Here is a 19,550-nt window from a genome sequence, read left to right as displayed (position 1 = left end):
ACAGAAGACCTCATGTCCAACTTTGTGACTGTAGTCTCAGCATTATTAGTTCACAGTGCCTGTTGCAGAAGCACCGCTCAGCAGGTGCACCTATGGTCAGCAGAACAGAGGTACAACAGTAAAACCTCAGCGGTACAGCAGAAATGGGGCCTTTAAAAGTGTCATAGCTCATCTCAATCAGTGTCAATTCTCCAGAGTCTCATAGTTCATGAGATAAAGCCCTCATAGAAAAAGCTAGATGTAAAAACACCCAGTTTCTACTCATTGGCAACATACTACAAATTCAACAAGTTTTAGATTTAAGACAGTCAGTAACACAAATGCCCTACATGTGAGGCTGTATTGCACCTCAGTGGCAGCTGAACTCTCATCACAACTTAAAAGGATACTAGCCACAGCAAATATTTGAATGTACACTATGCCAGCACAGTTCTAATATTCAGGTAATAACTCATTGATTCTCACAACTCCAGGGGTAAATGCCATTATCATCCTCCCAAGAGGAGAGTGAAACAGAGGTTACACAGTAGGTAGTATGCTTAGACTTGAACCAGAGTCTGGGGTCTAGGGCAGTTCGACCATTGAGGTAAATGGTCTGTGATATGATAAATATTAAGGAAATATGTTAAAACTTATAAGTAAATTTAAGTGGAGAGTTGAGTGATAAGCTCTGAGAACAAGGACTTTAGTGCTACTTTCTGTATTTGCCTTCATTTCCTCATTATCACCACCAGTACTTTTTAAAAAACACGAATTCTCTAACAGAACATACCTTGTTTAAAGATATTTAGTAAGCATTACATGGCCCAGGTTTCTAAACAAATTTTAATAACTGGATCCATTTCATCTAATATTAAAATCTGCATTAAGGAAAGAAATTACAGTTCCTGTGTGATTCATATATATATAATATATATATTATATATAATATGTTCTAAAAACATTAAGAACATCTTTTATAAAACTGAACTATTTGTTCATGCATTATGATATTAAAGTCTAATTCCATGAAACTAAAGAACATTACTTTAAAAAGCCAATGTGAAGTTGAGGGGTAATCAGTAATATATTATTTAGTTTTATAATTACAAAATTTCAAAGACTACAGTGAGGTGTGCTCAAGAACACTATGCTGTTATACTGTTATCAATTACTCAACTGTAATACAGACAAACAAATCATGAAATCAGAAAGTGATGTCTAGCAGCTAGTGCTTTATGGATGATATGGCATCCACACTACTTCACTGCCAAGTTAAAGCACTTGCTGGTTTTTTGTCATATTTATTTTTATTTATTTACATATTTATCCTATTACTGCCTGGTTAGCACTTCCCTCTAAAAAGAAGATTCCCCAATTTTTAGCACTAATGCTTAAAGCGAAACAAACCTGAAAATATTGATAAGCTTTTCAGTCCTTTATTGCTCTACAACAGGCATAAAGGCTCCAGGAGGGATTTCTGTATTCTAAAGAAAAGTATGCAATACCTTGAATTTAAAATACTAGTAATTGATACAAGCAAATAACATCAACTAAAACTTTTTCTTTACTAGTTTTTCCTTTTCTTTTACAAGAGAATAGTCATTGTATTATTATACTACAAAAACAAGTCAACTCCATAATTAAAAACTTTAAATGTCAGATATACAAGTAATGGCATTTTCTCCAATAATTCACAATTTTTTTTTTTTTTTTACAGTTTCTGCTACTTTGGAACAAACGTTAAAATTTCCACGATTAGAGTCATTAAATATGAATTGAAACACTTGGCATCTCAAAGAATGGCAGAACTTGCAATTAATTCTGTGACATTAGTGATCTATCTCCCCTTTGTTACTTTATTCCTTAAATATACATTTTACTACTATGGCCTATTTTCATGAGTTGTTTTTTATCTGAAAAAATACTCTAATTGTGAAGAGCCTCTGTGTTGTAACTCTGTGTTGTTAAATTAGTCTTAGAAAGTAGAACATTTAGCCAACCTAGAATGTGCATCTATTTGTTATAAAAGGTAACTTTAAATCTATGTTAAAATCAGTACAATTTAAACCAATTTTGCAAGGCCTCTGGTTTCTTAAGAATCTTAAGGTACAGACCTTGCTTTAAGAGCCATTTAAAAAAAAAAAAAAAAAAAAAAACAAAGGAAGAAAACTAAAACTCTCAAAATTCGTACTTGAGTATTTTAAGTTTAGGCCTGTTGAAAATGAGGACAAAACTGCATTAATGCTCTGAAATTAAAAAAATTATACTATCACTATAGTGACAAGATGAAACTTAACTAATGACAGAACTTAGAAGTTTATTTCATATCTAAATGTTACTTATTCTGAGGGTCCTAATATCTAGAGAAATGTTGGGGAGCAGACATCCAGTAACTATGTAAAATAATACCTTTTTTAATTTGGTAGTTAACATGTGATATGTCAAAGTAGTTCTCCAAAACCTGTCAGTACTAGTATAGGAGTTGCTAGTAAATGATCTTCCCTGAGGTAAGAGACCCTGTGTAAGACGCTGTTAACACCCAATGAGTATGATCCTTAAAATAGTGGCAATAAAGACCTGTAAAACCTGTGGCTAGTCTCACAGGTACATCCCAGAATGCTATGTCAACTGCAAGCAGTAAAGCTTAATTATAAAAACCAAACTAAAAACTGTAAAAAGGTATAAAGTGAATTTCAAATACCAGCATTTGCTAAATTTCTCAGGCCTCTTTCCTAGTAATTTTCAATAAATACTTGAAACATAGTTTAAGAGGTGGGAGAGGAATGGACTTGCTCTTTAGTTCCTGAGTAACCATTTCCTTGGAGCTAATTGTATACTATTCATAATACTTGGCAGTGTCTTGTTTCCTTCAATTTGAACAATCGTTCATTACCAACTTTCTGGACATACACCACCTTTAACCGCCTGGACTTTGGGTCATCAACTCAAACTTGGTATGATTACAGAATGGATTACTGAAGAAAAATATTTACAATATTACTTCAGTATTCAGTGGAACACTGCAAATAGAACTGAGTAGGTTTGAATTAGTTATGTTACACCTAGGGCTAAAAACCACTTTTACTTGCGATCACAAGCTATTGTGCTCCACTGATGCAGTACAGTGGCATCACAATGATAAAACATCTACATTCACATAAATACAAGGATGTTTTAAAAAAAGAAACCCTCTCAAAACTTACCCAAAAACCACTAACAATCCCATTCAAATTTCAACTGATTTAAAATACGTTCAAAGAATGCTGATGAATTCTCAAGCCTGTTTTTTTTGTTTGTTGGTTTGTTTGTTATTTTATATCAAGGGAAAACCCAAACTTTTATTTATACTCAGTTAAGTTTCTAACCTTAAATACCACTACTGTCACTAGAGACAGTGAAGTATTGTCAGAGATTAAGCCCATCTTCTAACATTCACATGTGCATAATTTACATTAAATTCAAGTATTTAATAGGAAGATAAAATTTGTTACTAGCCAGGCATGTTAGTGTATGCCTTTTGTCCCAACACTTGGGAGGCAGAGGCAGGCAGATATCTTTGTGAGATTAAGGCCAGCCTGATCTACATAGTGAGCTCCAGGCCAGCCAAGGCTACAAGGTGAGACTGTGTCCAAATAATGCAAAATTTGTTTCTGATATTCCTACTAATGCTTTGAGATCTTGCCAGTTATTAATTAAACATACCAAGCCACAGAAGGGCATCTGTTTAAGCAGGGTGATTATATAATTTATTTGGAGCAGTACATTTTCTGCTTATTCAGTAGTTTCCTTGTACTTGAACGAGGAAAGAAAAATAAAGAATATCTCAGTGGCTGAATAAGCCAAAATGATAGTGGTTAGTGAAGTGATGGGGGCTGATTTTTTTATTTAAAGCACAGCTAATTGTTAAGATTTTGGTAGCTTTCTTACTTCATGCAAAACTAGTATCCAATATAAAAGTTTTAAATTATCCTGGTACTTTGACATAAAGATGTGTGAGAGTAAGTTTAGAAATGGATGAATGGAGATAAAATTTTGCAAAGCATGTGATATGATCAACTCTAATCCAGGTGTGTGTGTGTGTGGTATTGTACATTATCTTAACCTCAGCTACACTTGCAAAAAGTCTAGATTCTCCTTTCCTGCTTTCCTTCCTTCCTTATTCAGCAAAGTGGGGTAGTCATTATGTAGACTCAATTAAAGATACTGTCACACGAAGAAAAAAAAAAAAAAGACACCTCCCTTACCTAAAAAAAGTTAATATACAACCTATATCCCTTTTGAATGAACAGGTAGAGATTTTTAAACACCTGATAGTGTATTTTTTGACATACAGTTTTGTAGAAGTGCAAACAGTTCTGCATCTGTTACAGAGACAGCCAGCAAACAGAGACAGCCAGGCTTTGAGTGCTCTAAGAGATTATATTAACATACATTTGTCTTTCGTTCATTCAAATTCAACTTAATTTCAGTAAACAAGGGAAGATGATGGACTGAAATACATTTACAAATACAGATTAACACAATACAATGGTGCAGTACCAATATCAGAAGTATACACTCTGCTTTTAAAGAATTAGCATGAAAGCCGCTTTGAGGAAACTGGCACTGAAGAGTTAATGAATGCAATGTTTAAGCAAATGTGCAGTTGCTCATGGTCTGCTGGAGTAAACTATGCATCCAAACTCAAGTGTAGCTAACAAAAAGGAAATCTTAAGGACTCTAAGAAAAAAGGAAACATTTTTGGTTCAAAGGGGTTAGAGATATTTAGCATATATAGGCTTACATATCACTGTGTCAAACTATAAAACCATTTATGAAGATAAATTCTCTGTGACTCTGACATAGTCTGAAAATTAGAAATTAACTACTGCCACCATTATTTTTAAATATTCTAGAACAAATTGTGATTCTTTACGAAAGATTTAAAAAATAATAGATGGAATTTGAAAAGGCCAAGATTAAAAAAATAATGGCAACATATTATCCACAAAAAGCATACGAATGGCCATATTGGCTCAAACCAACTAACTGAATCACACTGACTTTATCATACTAGGATAGATATTTCTTAGCAATGTTGCTCAAATCAGAAAAATGTTGTCAAGATATTTTTGTCAACAATAGCTGTTCTATAATATTATAACTTTTAAGTAGTCTAATAAAATGTTTTATGTATTTTAAGATACATTTAGTTAAGGTAAACTTGAAATCAACATTCTCATGAAATGTAGGATGGCTACCTTGATGACAACATGTACAAACTCCCATTTCATCTTCAATTCTGGTCTCTGCAGAAACCAAGCATTTAGCAAGAGAATTTTCATGTCTGAAAATTAAGACTTTTATGGAATTAAAAATGACAAAGAACTTCCAATGAACCACATATATGGAAGAAACTCTTTCAACAGATCTAAACTAATTTACAAGAATTCAGAGCCAGCCTGGGCAGCAGTATATTAAAAGCTATTGCCAATCACACACTTGCTATCATGCACTGAATAACAAGATATAATCTTTGAATTATATACGTACAAGATTTTTAATGACTACTCAAGTTATGTGGCCCAGCCAACAAATATTACATATTCACAATAAACATTCTGCCTTTATTAGCCTCTAATAAATCAAGAGTGATCCATCGGCTCAGTTGTGTTATTTGTCTCAGCATCTTGACTATCCATCTCTTCAGGTTCCTCCATGGAATTTTCTTTTTGTGCTTTTGACCTTGTGGCAAATGCTGCTCCCAGTACATCTGCCACACAACTATCAGTTGTTTCAGTATTCGAATTCTCAGTGCCACCAGTTAAAGAAAAAGATTCAGGCAAGCCAGTCTGAAGACTCCCGGGAATCACAGAAGAACTCACAGCTTCTACTTTTCTTTGAGAAAGATCAGATGGTGTCTGCTCTGTACTTTGATCCCGCAGGTGCTTGTCCATTGAAGCCTGAATAGAAGAAACCATTTCCTGCAATTTTTTTCGCTGGGCCTCAACCACATCAGGATCAAGCTGCCTGCCGTCTCTCATTGTTACTACTCCAGGAGCTATTCGAATAAGCTCACTGTTACTAGAAGCAGCTGTGAACACAGGAGGCTCTGATTTAATTGAACTATTGCTAAAATCTGTCCCTGTATTATGCTTTCTTACAGCCAGAGTTTCCCTAGCTCTGGGATCAATGTGCGGGTTACTAGATGCAGTTCCTAGAGAATGGCCCTTCCCCTGGAAGGCAGTTACATTGTGAAGTTGCTCAGATTTCTTTTTCACTACTCCACCACTACCTAGTTTTAATAACCCATGTGAGGGGCTTGATTCCCTACTTCTTGTAGTAGCCTCTGCTCGAACTTGACTTACAGCCTCTTTAACTAAATCTTCAACATCAGGACCAATGGGGAAATGTCCTGCAGCATCGACACACAACTCCAGTCTATCTTCAGAGGCATTATAAACAAAGGTTTTGCCAGGCAGATGTGGAAAAGTACAGTGTTTGCCATCAGCCATGCCTAAAGAAAAGGAAAGATATTAAACATATTAAGCTTTTATCTACAACACTAGTAAAAACATAACAGACCATTATAGCCGAAACAGTGAATTTCTGAAAGCAATGGATAAATGAACAACTTTCAAAAAATGATGTGTAGCTGGGCAGTGGTAGTGCATGCCTTTAATCCCAGCACTCAAGAGGCAGAGGCAAGTGGACCTCTGAGTTGGAGGCCCGCTTAGTCCACAGAGTGAGTTCCAAGACAGCCAGGGCTACACAGAGAAACCCTGTCTCAATAAACAAACAAATAAATAAATAAATAAGAAATCATCAAAAATGATTTGACAGAAATAATTTATTTTTACTACAAGAAAGAACATCAGTAAGACCTTAAAGTAGTTCTCCCAGAGAATGAGGAATGTGTATGTGTGTGTGTATTTATGTATATGAAATCATTATCCTATAGCAAAGTTAGGAAAGAAAGTTTTCACAAACATCTGAATTACATAAACAAAAACCAACCACAATGTAAACCAATAAAAAATGGTAATTTTATTTCCTAAAATTTAAATCATGATTTCAAACAAATACTAATTTCAGTAGTAGGCAAAATGTCAATTAATAAAAATCCAGGTAGAAAGTTCTCTCGACATGCTTCTGGCACAATAAAGTGACCAAAAAAAAAAAAAAAAAAAAACAAAAACAAAAACAAAAACTTAAGTTTCCAGAGCTGTAGCTCAGGAGCCCTGCCAAACTACACAAATGAAAGAAAGAAAATCTTCAAGTCAGAGAACTGCTCTAAATGGCTAATTTTTTTTTTTTTTTTAAAAACAAAGTATAGTGGTCATGCCTTTAATCCCAGCATCCAGGAGGTGGAGACAGAAGGATCAGGAGTTCAAGGGCAGCTTGAATAAACTGCCAACAGACTATTTCATCACTGTTCCCTGCTTTCATCCATGTGGACTGCATATGGACATCGAGTTCTCATTTGTAGAATAGGTTATTTTTGTCCAAGTCTCAATTCTATACCTAACATTTAAAAAATAATTTCAGGGCTTGTAAGACAGTAACTGTAAGAAAAGCACACGCCATATAAGCCTGATGACCTCAGTTGGATTCCTAGATCCCACTCTATAGAAAGAGGGCACTAACTCCTAAAAGTTTTCCGCTGACACACATGCACAATGACACATTCATGTGTACACACACTTACGCAAATAAAACAAAATTTTAAATAATGACTATGACTAGAAAACAAACAGGTAATAACTTAAGCTTCTACTTAGAAAACTAGAAGAAGGGCTGGAGAGAAGGCTCAGCAATTAAGAGCAGTGACTGCTCTTCCAGACGACCCAGGTTCAATTCCCAGCACCCATATGGCTGCTCAAAATTGTAATTCCAGTTCTAGAGAATCTAACAGCCTCAGACAACATACATGCAGGCAAAACACCAACACACATGAAATAAAAATAAATTATTTTAAAAGTTATATTAAAAAAGAAAACAAAGAAAAATAAATTTTAAAAACAAACTTTTAAAAATTTGCAAGTAAACATATAATTTAATGAACCTAAAGCTAGAACAGACATTCAAAACAAGATGGAAAGCTTCACATTAAATTTTACACTGTCAATACTTTTTATATTTTATGCATTTATAAAACATAACATAATATGCACTAAAACATAACAAAAATACCCACAAGAATAATACAAAAATACCTACAAAAACAATTAGCTTTATGTGCTCCTTCATATGTCATGTCTAAAGCAAGCATAAGGAAAAAGAAAACCTATGAATCCAAAAGTTGTTTCTGTAATAAAGACCAATAAAATTGATAAACCAAACATTAGCCAGACAAGTTAACAAAGGAAGCACAAATGACCAACATCAAAAATGAAAGAAGTACAGGTCTCCTTAGGCATTAAAGAAGAACAAGGGGAATATTATAAACAACTTTATGCCACATCTGACAACTGGGATGAAATGGACAGACATATTGAAGAGATAACCTTAAAAGTACTACCTATTACAGAAATTAATTCACTGTGAAAACCTGCCCAACAGGAGGCTAGAGAAATGGCTGGATTAACAGCTAAGTACTTTCTCTTTTCTTTTTTTTAAGATCTTATCTATCTATTTATTTATTTATTTACTTACTTACTTGCTTGCTTACTTACTTATTTAATGTCTGAGTGCTCTATCTGCATGTACGCCTGCATGCCTACTGGATTAACAGCTAAGTATTTTCTCTTTTTCAGATCTTATTTATTTGTTTGTTTGTTTGTTTGTTTATTCATTCATTCATTTTTTTTAAATTTAATGTATGGGCGCTCTAGCTGCTTGTGTGACCGCATGCCGGAAGATGGCATCAGATTCCAGCATAGCTGGCCGTAAGCTGCCATGTGGTTGCAGAGAATTGAACCCAGGACCTCTGGAAGATCAGACAGTGCTCTCAGCCACTGAGTCATCCCTCCAGTCCCTTATTTTCTCTTTTCAGTTCCCAGCACTCGTGTCATATGGCCCAATCTCTCTGTAATTCCAGCTCCAGGGGATCTGACATCTCTTCCAGCCTTGGAAAGCCCTCTTACATACATGACATACATACACTGAAACATACACATATACACAGAAAAAATTTAAATATATAAAATAGAGTAAATCCTTTTAAAAAAAACTGCCCAATAAAGAAAACTCTAAACACAGTGGCCTCGCTAATCAATCAATTCTACCTAGCATCATCTACCAAGTAATTACAAAGTCTAGCAGAAAACAAATGGACATATTTCTTAAATCCATTTTAGGAAGTCAAAATTACTCTGATTAAACAGTAATTAGGAGAAAACTAAAAACCATTATTCACCATGAACAATCACAAAGCACTTGTCAAATACCATGTAGAGTTTGTTCAACGTTTAAAAATCAATCACTGGAACCGGAGGGCTAGCTCAGTTGTTAAGACTGTTCTTGCAGAAAACCCACAATCGGTTCCTAGCAGCCACAAGATATTTTACAGCCATTTGTAATTCCAGTTCAAGGAGATCCAACAACCTCTTTTGGCCTTCTCAAAACACATGGTATACATATATGCATGTAGGCAAAACACTCAGACACAGAAAATAAATTAAGTAACTTTTTAAAAAAAAGGGACAATTCTTGAGTGTGGTACTGCACACCTTTCATCCTAGCTCTTGGGAAGCAGAGTCAGGTAGATCTCTGTGAGTTTGAGGCCTGCATGGTCCACAGAGTAAGCCAAAACAGGGCTACATAATGAGACCCTGCCTCAAAAGTAGACAGACAGACATGTGTCAGTCGCTATAAGTCACCCTCTCAACCAACTAAAAAAGAAAAATGATACAATCATCTTCATAAATAAAAAGGACCATCTGACAAAATTCAGTATTCATTCCTAATAGAAACTGACAGTGAATATGGAAATGCAAGGGACTGTCCTCAACATAATAGGACACATTCATGAAAAAGACTGAAGGCTTCCCCCAAGAAGGCATTATGTTCTTCATCATTTCTATTCAAACTGAATTTAAAGTCCTAGCCACTTCAATAAAGCAAGAAAAGCAATAAAAGGCTTGCGGGTGAAAGGAAGAGGTTATCTTTTATTTACAAAAGACATGTTGACCTACACAATCTAGGAAAAAAAAAATGTAAAAAGCCAGTAGAATGTGTGAGCTTAGCAAGGTCACAGGGTACAATGTTAACATAGGAAGCCAATTTTTATTTCTAGTAACTAGCAATAAAGATAAGAAACAGCAATTTTAAGAAGCATCTTTTAAAATAGGATAAAAATCCAAAAATAAAATACTTGTGATGTCTGTATGCTAAAATTACAAAATTTGGATGACAGAAAGTAAATGGAGAAATATCTTCATAAATTAGAAAACAGTATTGTTAAGCTATCAAATGTTTCTGACTTGCCTATACATTCACTGAAATAGTATGAAAGAGAGAAAAAGAAAGAGTGTGAGAGAGAAGAAATTTACATGAATACAAAAACTTTGTACATAAATGATAAATGTTTACAGGGACTAGAGACATAGTAGCTAAAAACTGAAAACAGTTCAAATGTCTTTTGGTAGAGATCTTTTTTCAAATTTATGTGTATGTGTGTGTGACTTTATGCTCCATGTATAAGAGTGCCTGTGGAGGACACAAAATGGCATCAGATTCCCTGGAGCTGGAATTACAGGCTTGTGAGCTGCCCAAAGTGGGTGCTGGAAACTGAACTTGGATCTTCTGCAAGAGCAAAAAGCACTCTTAACAGCTAACCCATCCCTTCAGCCCCTTTTATTAATTTTTGAATGTGATATGTTCAATCAATAAAATATTATTCAGCAAAGAAGATGAAATCAACTAATACCTGCCAATATACACTTAAAACAGAAATAAAACAGAAATAAAAAATTATCCCTGTTTCTTGCAATATTATGTCCCATGCTGCCTCAGGAGTTTGCTAACAAGAAGGCTATTTACCAGGTCATAGATCACAGACATTTAATCTCCATATGCAAAAATAAACATCCTTTATACAGTTAAAAACAAAACAGAAAAAGACTTTTCTCTCTAATGGACAATGGGATAAATATTTTTATTTTAGTAGACTGCATGATCTCCAATACTATTCAATTCTAGTGCTGCACTGCAAAAGAAGCAACAGGTAGTATCTAGACAAGAGTATGGCCAACAAGCAAAAGATGGGACATGGCCCTCAGGCTAATTTGTCAATACCTATGCTAAGCAAAAGGAACCATGCACAAAAAGTCACTCTAACACAGCAATAGGAAAAAGGGAAATAAATGAACTCGGAAAACAATCAGTGGTTGCCAGTATATGGGGACTAGAAAACGGGTTGGCTAAAACTCTAGAAAATACCCTGTCTTTTTGCTGGGGAAAGATACATGACTGCATGTTTCTCAAAATCCATATACAGTGTATATAAGGAATATACAGGTTCTGAGTACCTCTAACCCAACAATCCATAATGTGCCAAAATCTGAAACAACTTTCTTCAGGCCAAAACAATGCTACCAGAAGACTATTCCACTGTGAAACTGGCTTCAAAGTACAAAATTACTTCAGGAGATAATATAAGATTATCTGCAAGCAATGTGTTTAAAGCAGACAGGACACACAAATAAATTTCTGACTTGAGTTTCATCAACAAAATAGCTCACTATATGTATGTAAAGTGTACTTAAATCTCCCCAATCCAAAATGCTTTTGTTCTACATATTGGGTGTGTGATACTTAATTTGCACCTGTATCTCGCCTAAAAATGTTAATTTTACTCCATATAAAACACTCAGCAGATGAAAAGTGCTTACAAAACAAGCCTGACAAACAGAATTCAACACCTGGAACCCAAGGTGGAAAAAAAGAATTGACTCCTCAAAGTTATCCTCTGGCCACAACTGAGCAATGAATGAGCTGTGGTATGTGACACCCAAACCCACACACCACACAAATCATACACACAGTAGTAATAAAATTAAGATGTTTAAAATAATCCTGTCTTTTTAAAAAATAAAACAGGTTCCCTGATTCAAATGAACCAGGAGAAGAAAACATTTGCTTGCTATTTAAACAGACATTTGTTGAAATTAATATTTTTTACTATATATGCACACTAAGAGTACTTACTTATAAAATTATGTACCTGAAATGTATTAGTAATTGTGGAAGCCAGGTGATAGGTACATGGGCTCATAATAATACTCTTGCTACTTTATATGTCTGAACATTTCTACAATAGCCTATTTGGGATTTGTTTTGTTTTGAAGAAAAAAAGTTCAAAGAGTAAGTGTACACCACAAACTTTTGTACCTAATCTCTGCAAAGCTAGGTAGGAGAATAGAATGATAAATCTAAAGCTAAAAGTGCTCATGTTACATCTCTGAAAAAAACATATGAGGTCCAAATACATGCCCTGCCAACTTCTCCCTCAATCCTATACGTACACTTACATACAAGTGTATTTATCTTTATAAACAAAGAAGTTAAACGTAAAACAAGCTACTTCCCAAAACCTAGAAAGCAATGATATGATATGCCAATCACTGCTAAAACAAAACAATAAAAACACTGCATTATTTGTTTCTGGGACAGTCACAAGCAGTGTAATCAGATCTAATTTCACAACTTGTATTCTTTTATCATTAAGGATCAAAATAGGAGCAAGAAAGCAATAAAAAAAATGTATTAATTATACTGCAGAAAACATACCTAACCACTCAGGATAATAACAAGGCAGATTTGTAAATAAAAACAATGTATTAAAAACATAAACATGGGTGAAAGGCAATGGATCAATCAGTAAAGTGCTTGCTATGAGCACAAAGTCCTAAGTTCAATCCCCAGAACACATGCTGGGAAAAAAAAGTGGCACACACTTAAAATATCAATGCTGAAGAAACAGGTAAGTGAATCTCTGGGGCTCACTGGGAGCTAACCTACTTGGAAAGTTCCAGACCAATAAGAAACCTTAGCCTCCCCACAAAAAAAAAAAAAATACAAGGGATAGCACCTGTGGAATGACACTGAAGCTCTGCTCTGGCTTTCACACACATGGGCACATACATATATATGTAAGCCCCCACACACTCACACACACACAAACATGCACATACTTATACACAGGCTGGGGATACAGCTCGGCGGTGGGATACTTAACACATACACACATCACATATATGTGGCTCAGTGTTAGAGCACTTGCCTTAACAAGATTGAAGCCTTTGGTTCAATGCCTAACACTAAAGAAAAGAGAAAAAGAAAAGAAAGACACATGCACACACTTTTTAAAACTAGGGGAGAGGGTCTCTTGAACTGGAGATGGCTCAGTGGTTAAGAGCATGTACCGCTCTTGCAGAGGACCCAGGTTGAGTTCCTAAGTCATAATCGGGCAGCTTCAAAGCCCTGTTAACTCAAGCTCAAGGGAATCAGGGGATCTGATGCTTTCTTCTGGTTACTGACAACACCTGCACAGCTGCACACATGTGCATACACATAATTTAAATCTTGAAAAAGTGGGAAGATGGATGTCCATGGTCTGCGCTGTCACAAGAAACCACATGGAAGTCCATCCATGCTCCCTCTGACAGTAAAGGGCAAAGGAGCTACTTTGGTAGTAGCACTGATGGCTGCAGACGCACCCTTGATAAAAAGGGGCATAGAAGGCTTTGGTGACAGCCCCTACACGCACCTCCCCTCCTGAAAAGTGTAACAGCCTAGCCAGGAAGCCATCAAAGAGAAATCCTAAAAATTGTGATAAAGATGCTGAAGTGCAGCTATCTACAACTGATGGTTTCTGGCAGGGGTGCAGGTGGGGAAGGACTCAGTTTTCTTTAAGGGGCTGGGCACTAGGAGTGTGGCCTTGCTCCAGTGAGTATATAGGCTTGTTTTTTTTCTTTTTTGAAGCCACAGGGTAGGGAATGAACCTGGAGGACTGGGAAGCGAGTGTGATCAGGGTTCACAATGTGAAATTCCCAAATAATAAAGCAACAAAGTAGAGTCTCAAAAAAAAAAAAAAAAAAAAAAAAAAAAGCCAGCATGGTATTGTACATCTGTAATCCCAGCACTCTGGGAGACAAAAGCAGATGGAGATCTGTGAGTTCAAGGCCAGCCTGGTCTACGAAGTGAGTCCAGGACAGTCCAAGACTACACAGAGAAACCCTGTCTCGGGGGGAGGGAGGTAGGGAGTTGCCCAGGCTGGGACTGGGAACCCCTGGGCTCAAGCAGTCCTCCAATATCAATACCCCAACCTGCTATAGGCATGCAGTACTATGCCCAGCTATCAGTATTTTTAATAAAGTATTATGACTATTCTTTTAATATAGCATTACACTTTACTTATTTTGTGTGTACGTATGTGTGCGCATGGGTACACATGTGCTATGATGCATACGTGGAGGTCAGAGGACAACTGCAGGAGTTGGTTCTCTCCTTCCACCATGTAGGTCCCAGAGATGGAACTCAGGTTGTCAGGCTTGTCAGCAAGTGCCTCTAGCAACTGAGCCATCCCGCTGGACCCCTATTTGAGTGTTCTTACTTTTATAATAGCTTAAATGAAAACTTATTATCCCAGAATAAAATCAGAATTTAACTATACCCATAGTTTTCTTCATAATATTGTAGAATACACCGCCCTGCTGGAACATGTGAGGAAGTCCTTTTGCATAAGACCACACGTCTTCTCCTGAAAGACAAAAGTAGATAAGGTATAAACTCAAACAAAAGAGTACCATCCAGGATTGTGCTGACACAGATTAACCTAGAACAGCGATTACAAGGCCAAGATCCAGAATGAATATAACACAGATATGATACTATGGCACACCAGAAAATGGACAGACCATGTGAAGGTGAGAGCTATTGCCAAGTGCTGTCACAGAAGAGCCTAGACCCAGTGTTTGAAGGCCCGTGTCACTTTTCAAGACACCATAACAGTCTAAATTTTAATAAATTCCCTTAATTTTTTTTTTGTTTTGTTTTTAAAACAGGGTTTCTCTGTGTAGCCTTGGCTGTCCTGGACTCACTTCGTAGACCAGGCTGGCCTCAAATGCACAGAGTTCTCCATGCCTCTGCTTCCCCAAGTACTGGGATTATTGGTGTGAGCCACTGCACCCGATTTAAAATATAAAATCTTAAAAGCCTTGGTTGGCACTTGAACATTAAGCAGAATATTCCACAATACTTTTACTAATAATATACAAATACTCTATTAATATTACAAATACTTTTACAAATAATACAATACTATTACCAAAATAGCTTTAAGTGAAGACATGCAGAAAAGTTTGATTTAAAATATCAAATCTCCCCAAGTACAAAAATACTAATGACTCCTGATAGAAGCTATAGTGGCAAACTTACCAAATTTCATCTGGAAAATTTATTTCTATGGTGATAACTTTTATTTAATTATGGTAATTCTTATCCTAAATGGCCTAAATTTAGTTTTTCTAAAATACCTAAGGATATTATCTATTTGGAAAACATCAAAATGTATGGGATAGCAGGGTCTGAGGTTGTTTTGACTTTTTTTGTTGTTGTTTTAGGAGAGGTAAGACTCTAACAGGTGATAAACAAGAAAAATGTCACATTTCTTAGCATTTCACATACCAGACTATCTTACTTAAGCAGGTCATGTATCTCTTTGTTTTCATCATCTTCCCATAACGGCTATTCAGACACTATTTTCCTAATCAGCCCCACCACTCCCCATGACATTTGAACAGCACAGATACTATACTATATTATTCTGTGTATGTAATGTATGTGTGTATAATTTTATACATTAAGGGTAAAGTTTTATTTAATCCCCCAAGAACTAATTTTTTACCCCAGTAAGAACAATACTGCGCCACCACTCTGTGGATAAAGGAAGTATGATACCACCTAAGCCTCTATTACCTACCTATCTCTGAGCTAAGAAGAAACTTTTACAGCTTCTTTTACTATCACAGCTAGCTCTCTCTACTTCACTTACAAGCAAACAATCTTAAAACAATGCTTAATCTCCCCAAGATCACACAGCTAATAAATGGAAAAACAGGGTCCAAATACTGCATATCAATCCAAAATTTACACATATCCCTAAAATTAAACATCCCCTAGAGTTCAAATCATGTTAAGACAAATTTGATGGCACTATTCACAATCCTGATTTATAAATATGTATGGCATCAATTGGCTATAGAAAAGGCAAATCATTTCCTCTAGTAAACAAATACCTCTAATGAGTTATCTTTGTTGGTAAGAGGTAAGAGAAACAAGAAAAGGAACTAGAGATCAGACTCTTTGTACAAGTCAACCACAGTTACATAAAGCTCTCCACTGGCATCTTCTCCATCTATATTACTACTGCGTTTGTCTCCTGCCTAGACTACTGCCCCCTCTCAACTGGTTTTCCCTTGAGTCTTGTCCTCCCCAACTTCTTTGTTCACACAGAGTTAAACCTCCCTGAAGGTTTAACCTAGACTGAAGCAAAACAGTGCAAAGGAAATCTACAACTACATACGGAGTCCTAAGGCCACGGTAAGCTATAGGACGATGTCTAAAAAGAAAAGAAGAGAAAAGAAAAGCGGCAGGGGGAGGGGCAGTGCACACCTCTGATCCAGCACTTAGGAGGCAGAGGTAAGCAGACCTCTGTGAGTTTGAGGCCAGCTTCTATAGAGCAAGTTCTAGGACATCCAGGGCTATGTAGAGAGACCCTGTCCCAAATAAAAAGAAGAGGAGGAAGAGGAGGAGGAGGAAGAAGAGGAAGAGGAGGAAGAGAGAAGAAAAGAACAGAACATAGTGCTAGGTGTGGTGGTGCATGTACTCAGAAGGCAGAGGCAGATCTCTGTGAGTTCGAGGCCAGCCTGGTCTACAAAGTGAGCCTAGGACAGCAATTTAAAGACTCAATTTAAAATTCAATAGCAGCCCATCTGATAAAGGCACATTACTGGCAAGCCTGACAACCTAAGTTCAACCCCTGGACCCACATAATGGGAGAACAACCAACTCCCCCAAGCTGTCCTTTAACCTCACATATATGCTCAAGAGTATGTGCACAAGTGTGCACACACACACAAACACACAAATTAAGTAAGCACAATTAAAATAAAATTCAATTTAAGTGCCCCTTCCTCTACAATTCATGGGAGTAGCTGGGAAATAACTACTTTGATGGCAATATGTACACAAATACCAAGGCCACTAACATACTGCTGATTCAGTTTACCTTTTCTCTTTATTTTTTAAAATAAAAGGTTTTCAGATTCTGGGAAAGGTCAGTGGCTTATCAGACTTTCTATTCCCAGGACCTGGCACAATGCTCAATAAATGCATTCTTAATACTAGTTGAGTAAACACAGAGAGAGTATCATAAATGAGGTGCGTTTGTTCGTTTTCTGGCTGGAGATGGCTCAGCAGTTAGGAGCACTGGCTCTTCTACTACAGGACCTGGGTTTGACTCTCAATGCCTACTTGGCAACTTACAATCAGCTGTTCCAGGGGACTTGACACCTTTTGCTGACTTTTGCAGGCACCAGGAACACAAGTGCTACAGACATGCATTCAAACAAACAAACAAAAAATAGAAGTAACATAACCGCCCCTTCCCACTGGATCTGTAAAATGTAACCAAAGGGCACCACCTATTTTTAAGACTCTAGTAAGTCAAACTCAGCAAAAACAAAAAGTGGCTCCATCTCTCTTAAGAGAAGAGGAATATGGTGAAACCTCCTTTATACCAATGCATTTTTCTGTGATAGTCTCTCAACTAGTTTTACTTGACAGTCAGCTGTTTTTCAAAGTTCAACAGTAAAATATTTCTAGTTGATGTACTTCGTGTGAAGATAGGAAACTGCATACACCACCATAACCAACCTCTTTCCATTGTCTTCTTCTGGAGTCCTTCCTACACCCATCAGCTCTCCTCTCTAAACAGAAGGTGTATGTAAGAGTAGAACTAAAGATGATTTTTCTTCTTACTTTAATGGTGTTTTTTTTTTGTTTTGTTTTGTTTTGTATTTGAGAAGTGATTTTTTTAATTTTTAAAATTTATGTTTAAATTTATGTTTAAGAATATTTCTTTTCTTTTCTTGTTGTTTAAAGATTTACTTATTTAGCTAGGCATAGTGGCACATATCTTTAATCCAGCACTCAGGGAGGCAGAGGCAGGCAGATCACTGTGAGTTTGAGGCCAGGCTGGTCTACAAAGTGAGTCCAAGACAGTCAGGACCACACAGAGAAACCTTGTCTTGAAAAAAAAAAAAAAAAAAAGATTTACTTATGCACATGAGTGGTCTATTTGCACTCTTTCTATATGCCTACATGACAAAAGAGGACATCAGATCCCATTTTAGAGGGTTGGGTTGCTGGGAATTGAACTCAGCACCTCTAGCAGGGTATTCGGTGTTCATAACTGCTGAGCCATCTCTCTAGGCCCAATACTATACATTTTTCTAACAATAAAACAGAGTTAAAATGAATTTTTAAAAGGTCATCATAGGCTGGCAAAATGGGAGAGTGGCTCTTACAAGCCTGAGACCTGCATTTGATCCCTGGGACCCATATGTGGAAGGAGAGAACTGATTCTCATAAACTGTCCTTTGACGTCCACAGGCACATACACACACATACAAATATAATTTTTTTGAAAAGTCATCACTCCAATTTTTTAACTATAAATGTTTCTGAAGGCAATTTGGGGAAAGTTGAGAAGGAAAGAATACAGATAAAATAGCTACTAGGCATTACAATATTGTTGGACAACCAGAGAAGTAATTTAAAAAAAAAAAAGTTTTTTTTGACCCAGTTTGACCTATCTGGCTTCAAACTCAAACTAATCCTCCTGCCTCACCTCAAGGGTTCAGCGACTATAGCTAGCCTCCAATTCACTACATAGCTGGAGATGACCTTTTATCCAATGATTGCAGGTATGTACTACAACACCAGGTTATAAGAGGAATAACCCAATATTCTACAGCATAGCATGTTAAATATGGTTGACAATAATTAACTATATGATCAAAAATTACTAACACAGAGGTACTTTAATTTTCCCAATCCAGGAAATGATATATGTCTGAGGTGGTAAATATGCCAACATCTCTGATCTGATCATTACATACTGAAGAGATGTACTGAAATATTACACCTTACCACATAAATACATTCAGTAACTAAGTTGATCAAAATTAAAACATACTAAGTAAAAAGCCAATTTGTAGTTTCTACTTTGCAACTTGAAAACTCTTAACATCTATATGAACTATATATTTACATATATATGGAGAATGCATGGGGGACATGTATTGCACACGTAAATGAAGGTCAGAGAACAGCAGGTGTCTACCACTCTCCACCTGACTCCTTTCAGACAGGGCCTCAATAAACCTAGAGCTAGGGTGGCAGCCAGTGAGTGTAAATGACCTTTGGGGCTCCACCTACCATAGCACTAGAACTATAGGCAACAAATGTTCTTACCAACTTCCCAATCTCCCACATGAAATATGTTTTAAAGACCCAGAAGAATTACTTAAAATGCTGAACTCAGACTGGCAAGAGGGCTCAATGGACAAATGCAGTTGCTG

At 36.4% G+C, this 19,550-nt stretch overlaps 1 protein-coding gene across 1 annotated transcript in view; it reads right to left on the bottom strand.

Moving 5' to 3' along the window:
• Positions 1-1,402: 1,402 nt before the first annotated feature.
• Vcpip1 (valosin containing protein interacting protein 1) overlaps positions 1,403-19,550 on the bottom strand; it is a 28,260-nt gene continuing 10,112 nt past the window's right edge. Inside the window, exons 2-3 of the mRNA XM_055603342.1 lie at positions 14,579-14,665; positions 1,403-6,478 (exon numbers count right to left, since the gene is read on the bottom strand). Coding sequence (XP_055459317.1) covers positions 5,607-6,478; positions 14,579-14,665 — 959 coding nt within the window. The 3' untranslated portion in view covers positions 1,403-5,606. The remainder of the gene's footprint in view (positions 6,479-14,578; positions 14,666-19,550) is intronic.

The sequence above is a fragment of the Psammomys obesus genome, unplaced genomic scaffold (genome assembly GCF_907164565.1).
Source record: "Psammomys obesus unplaced genomic scaffold, mPsaObe1.curated_primary_1811, whole genome shotgun sequence".
Classification (NCBI taxonomy): Eukaryota; Metazoa; Chordata; class Mammalia; order Rodentia; family Muridae; genus Psammomys; species Psammomys obesus.
The sequence above is the reverse complement of the archived record's forward strand: the minus strand, read 5'-3'. Positions and strand labels throughout refer to the sequence as shown.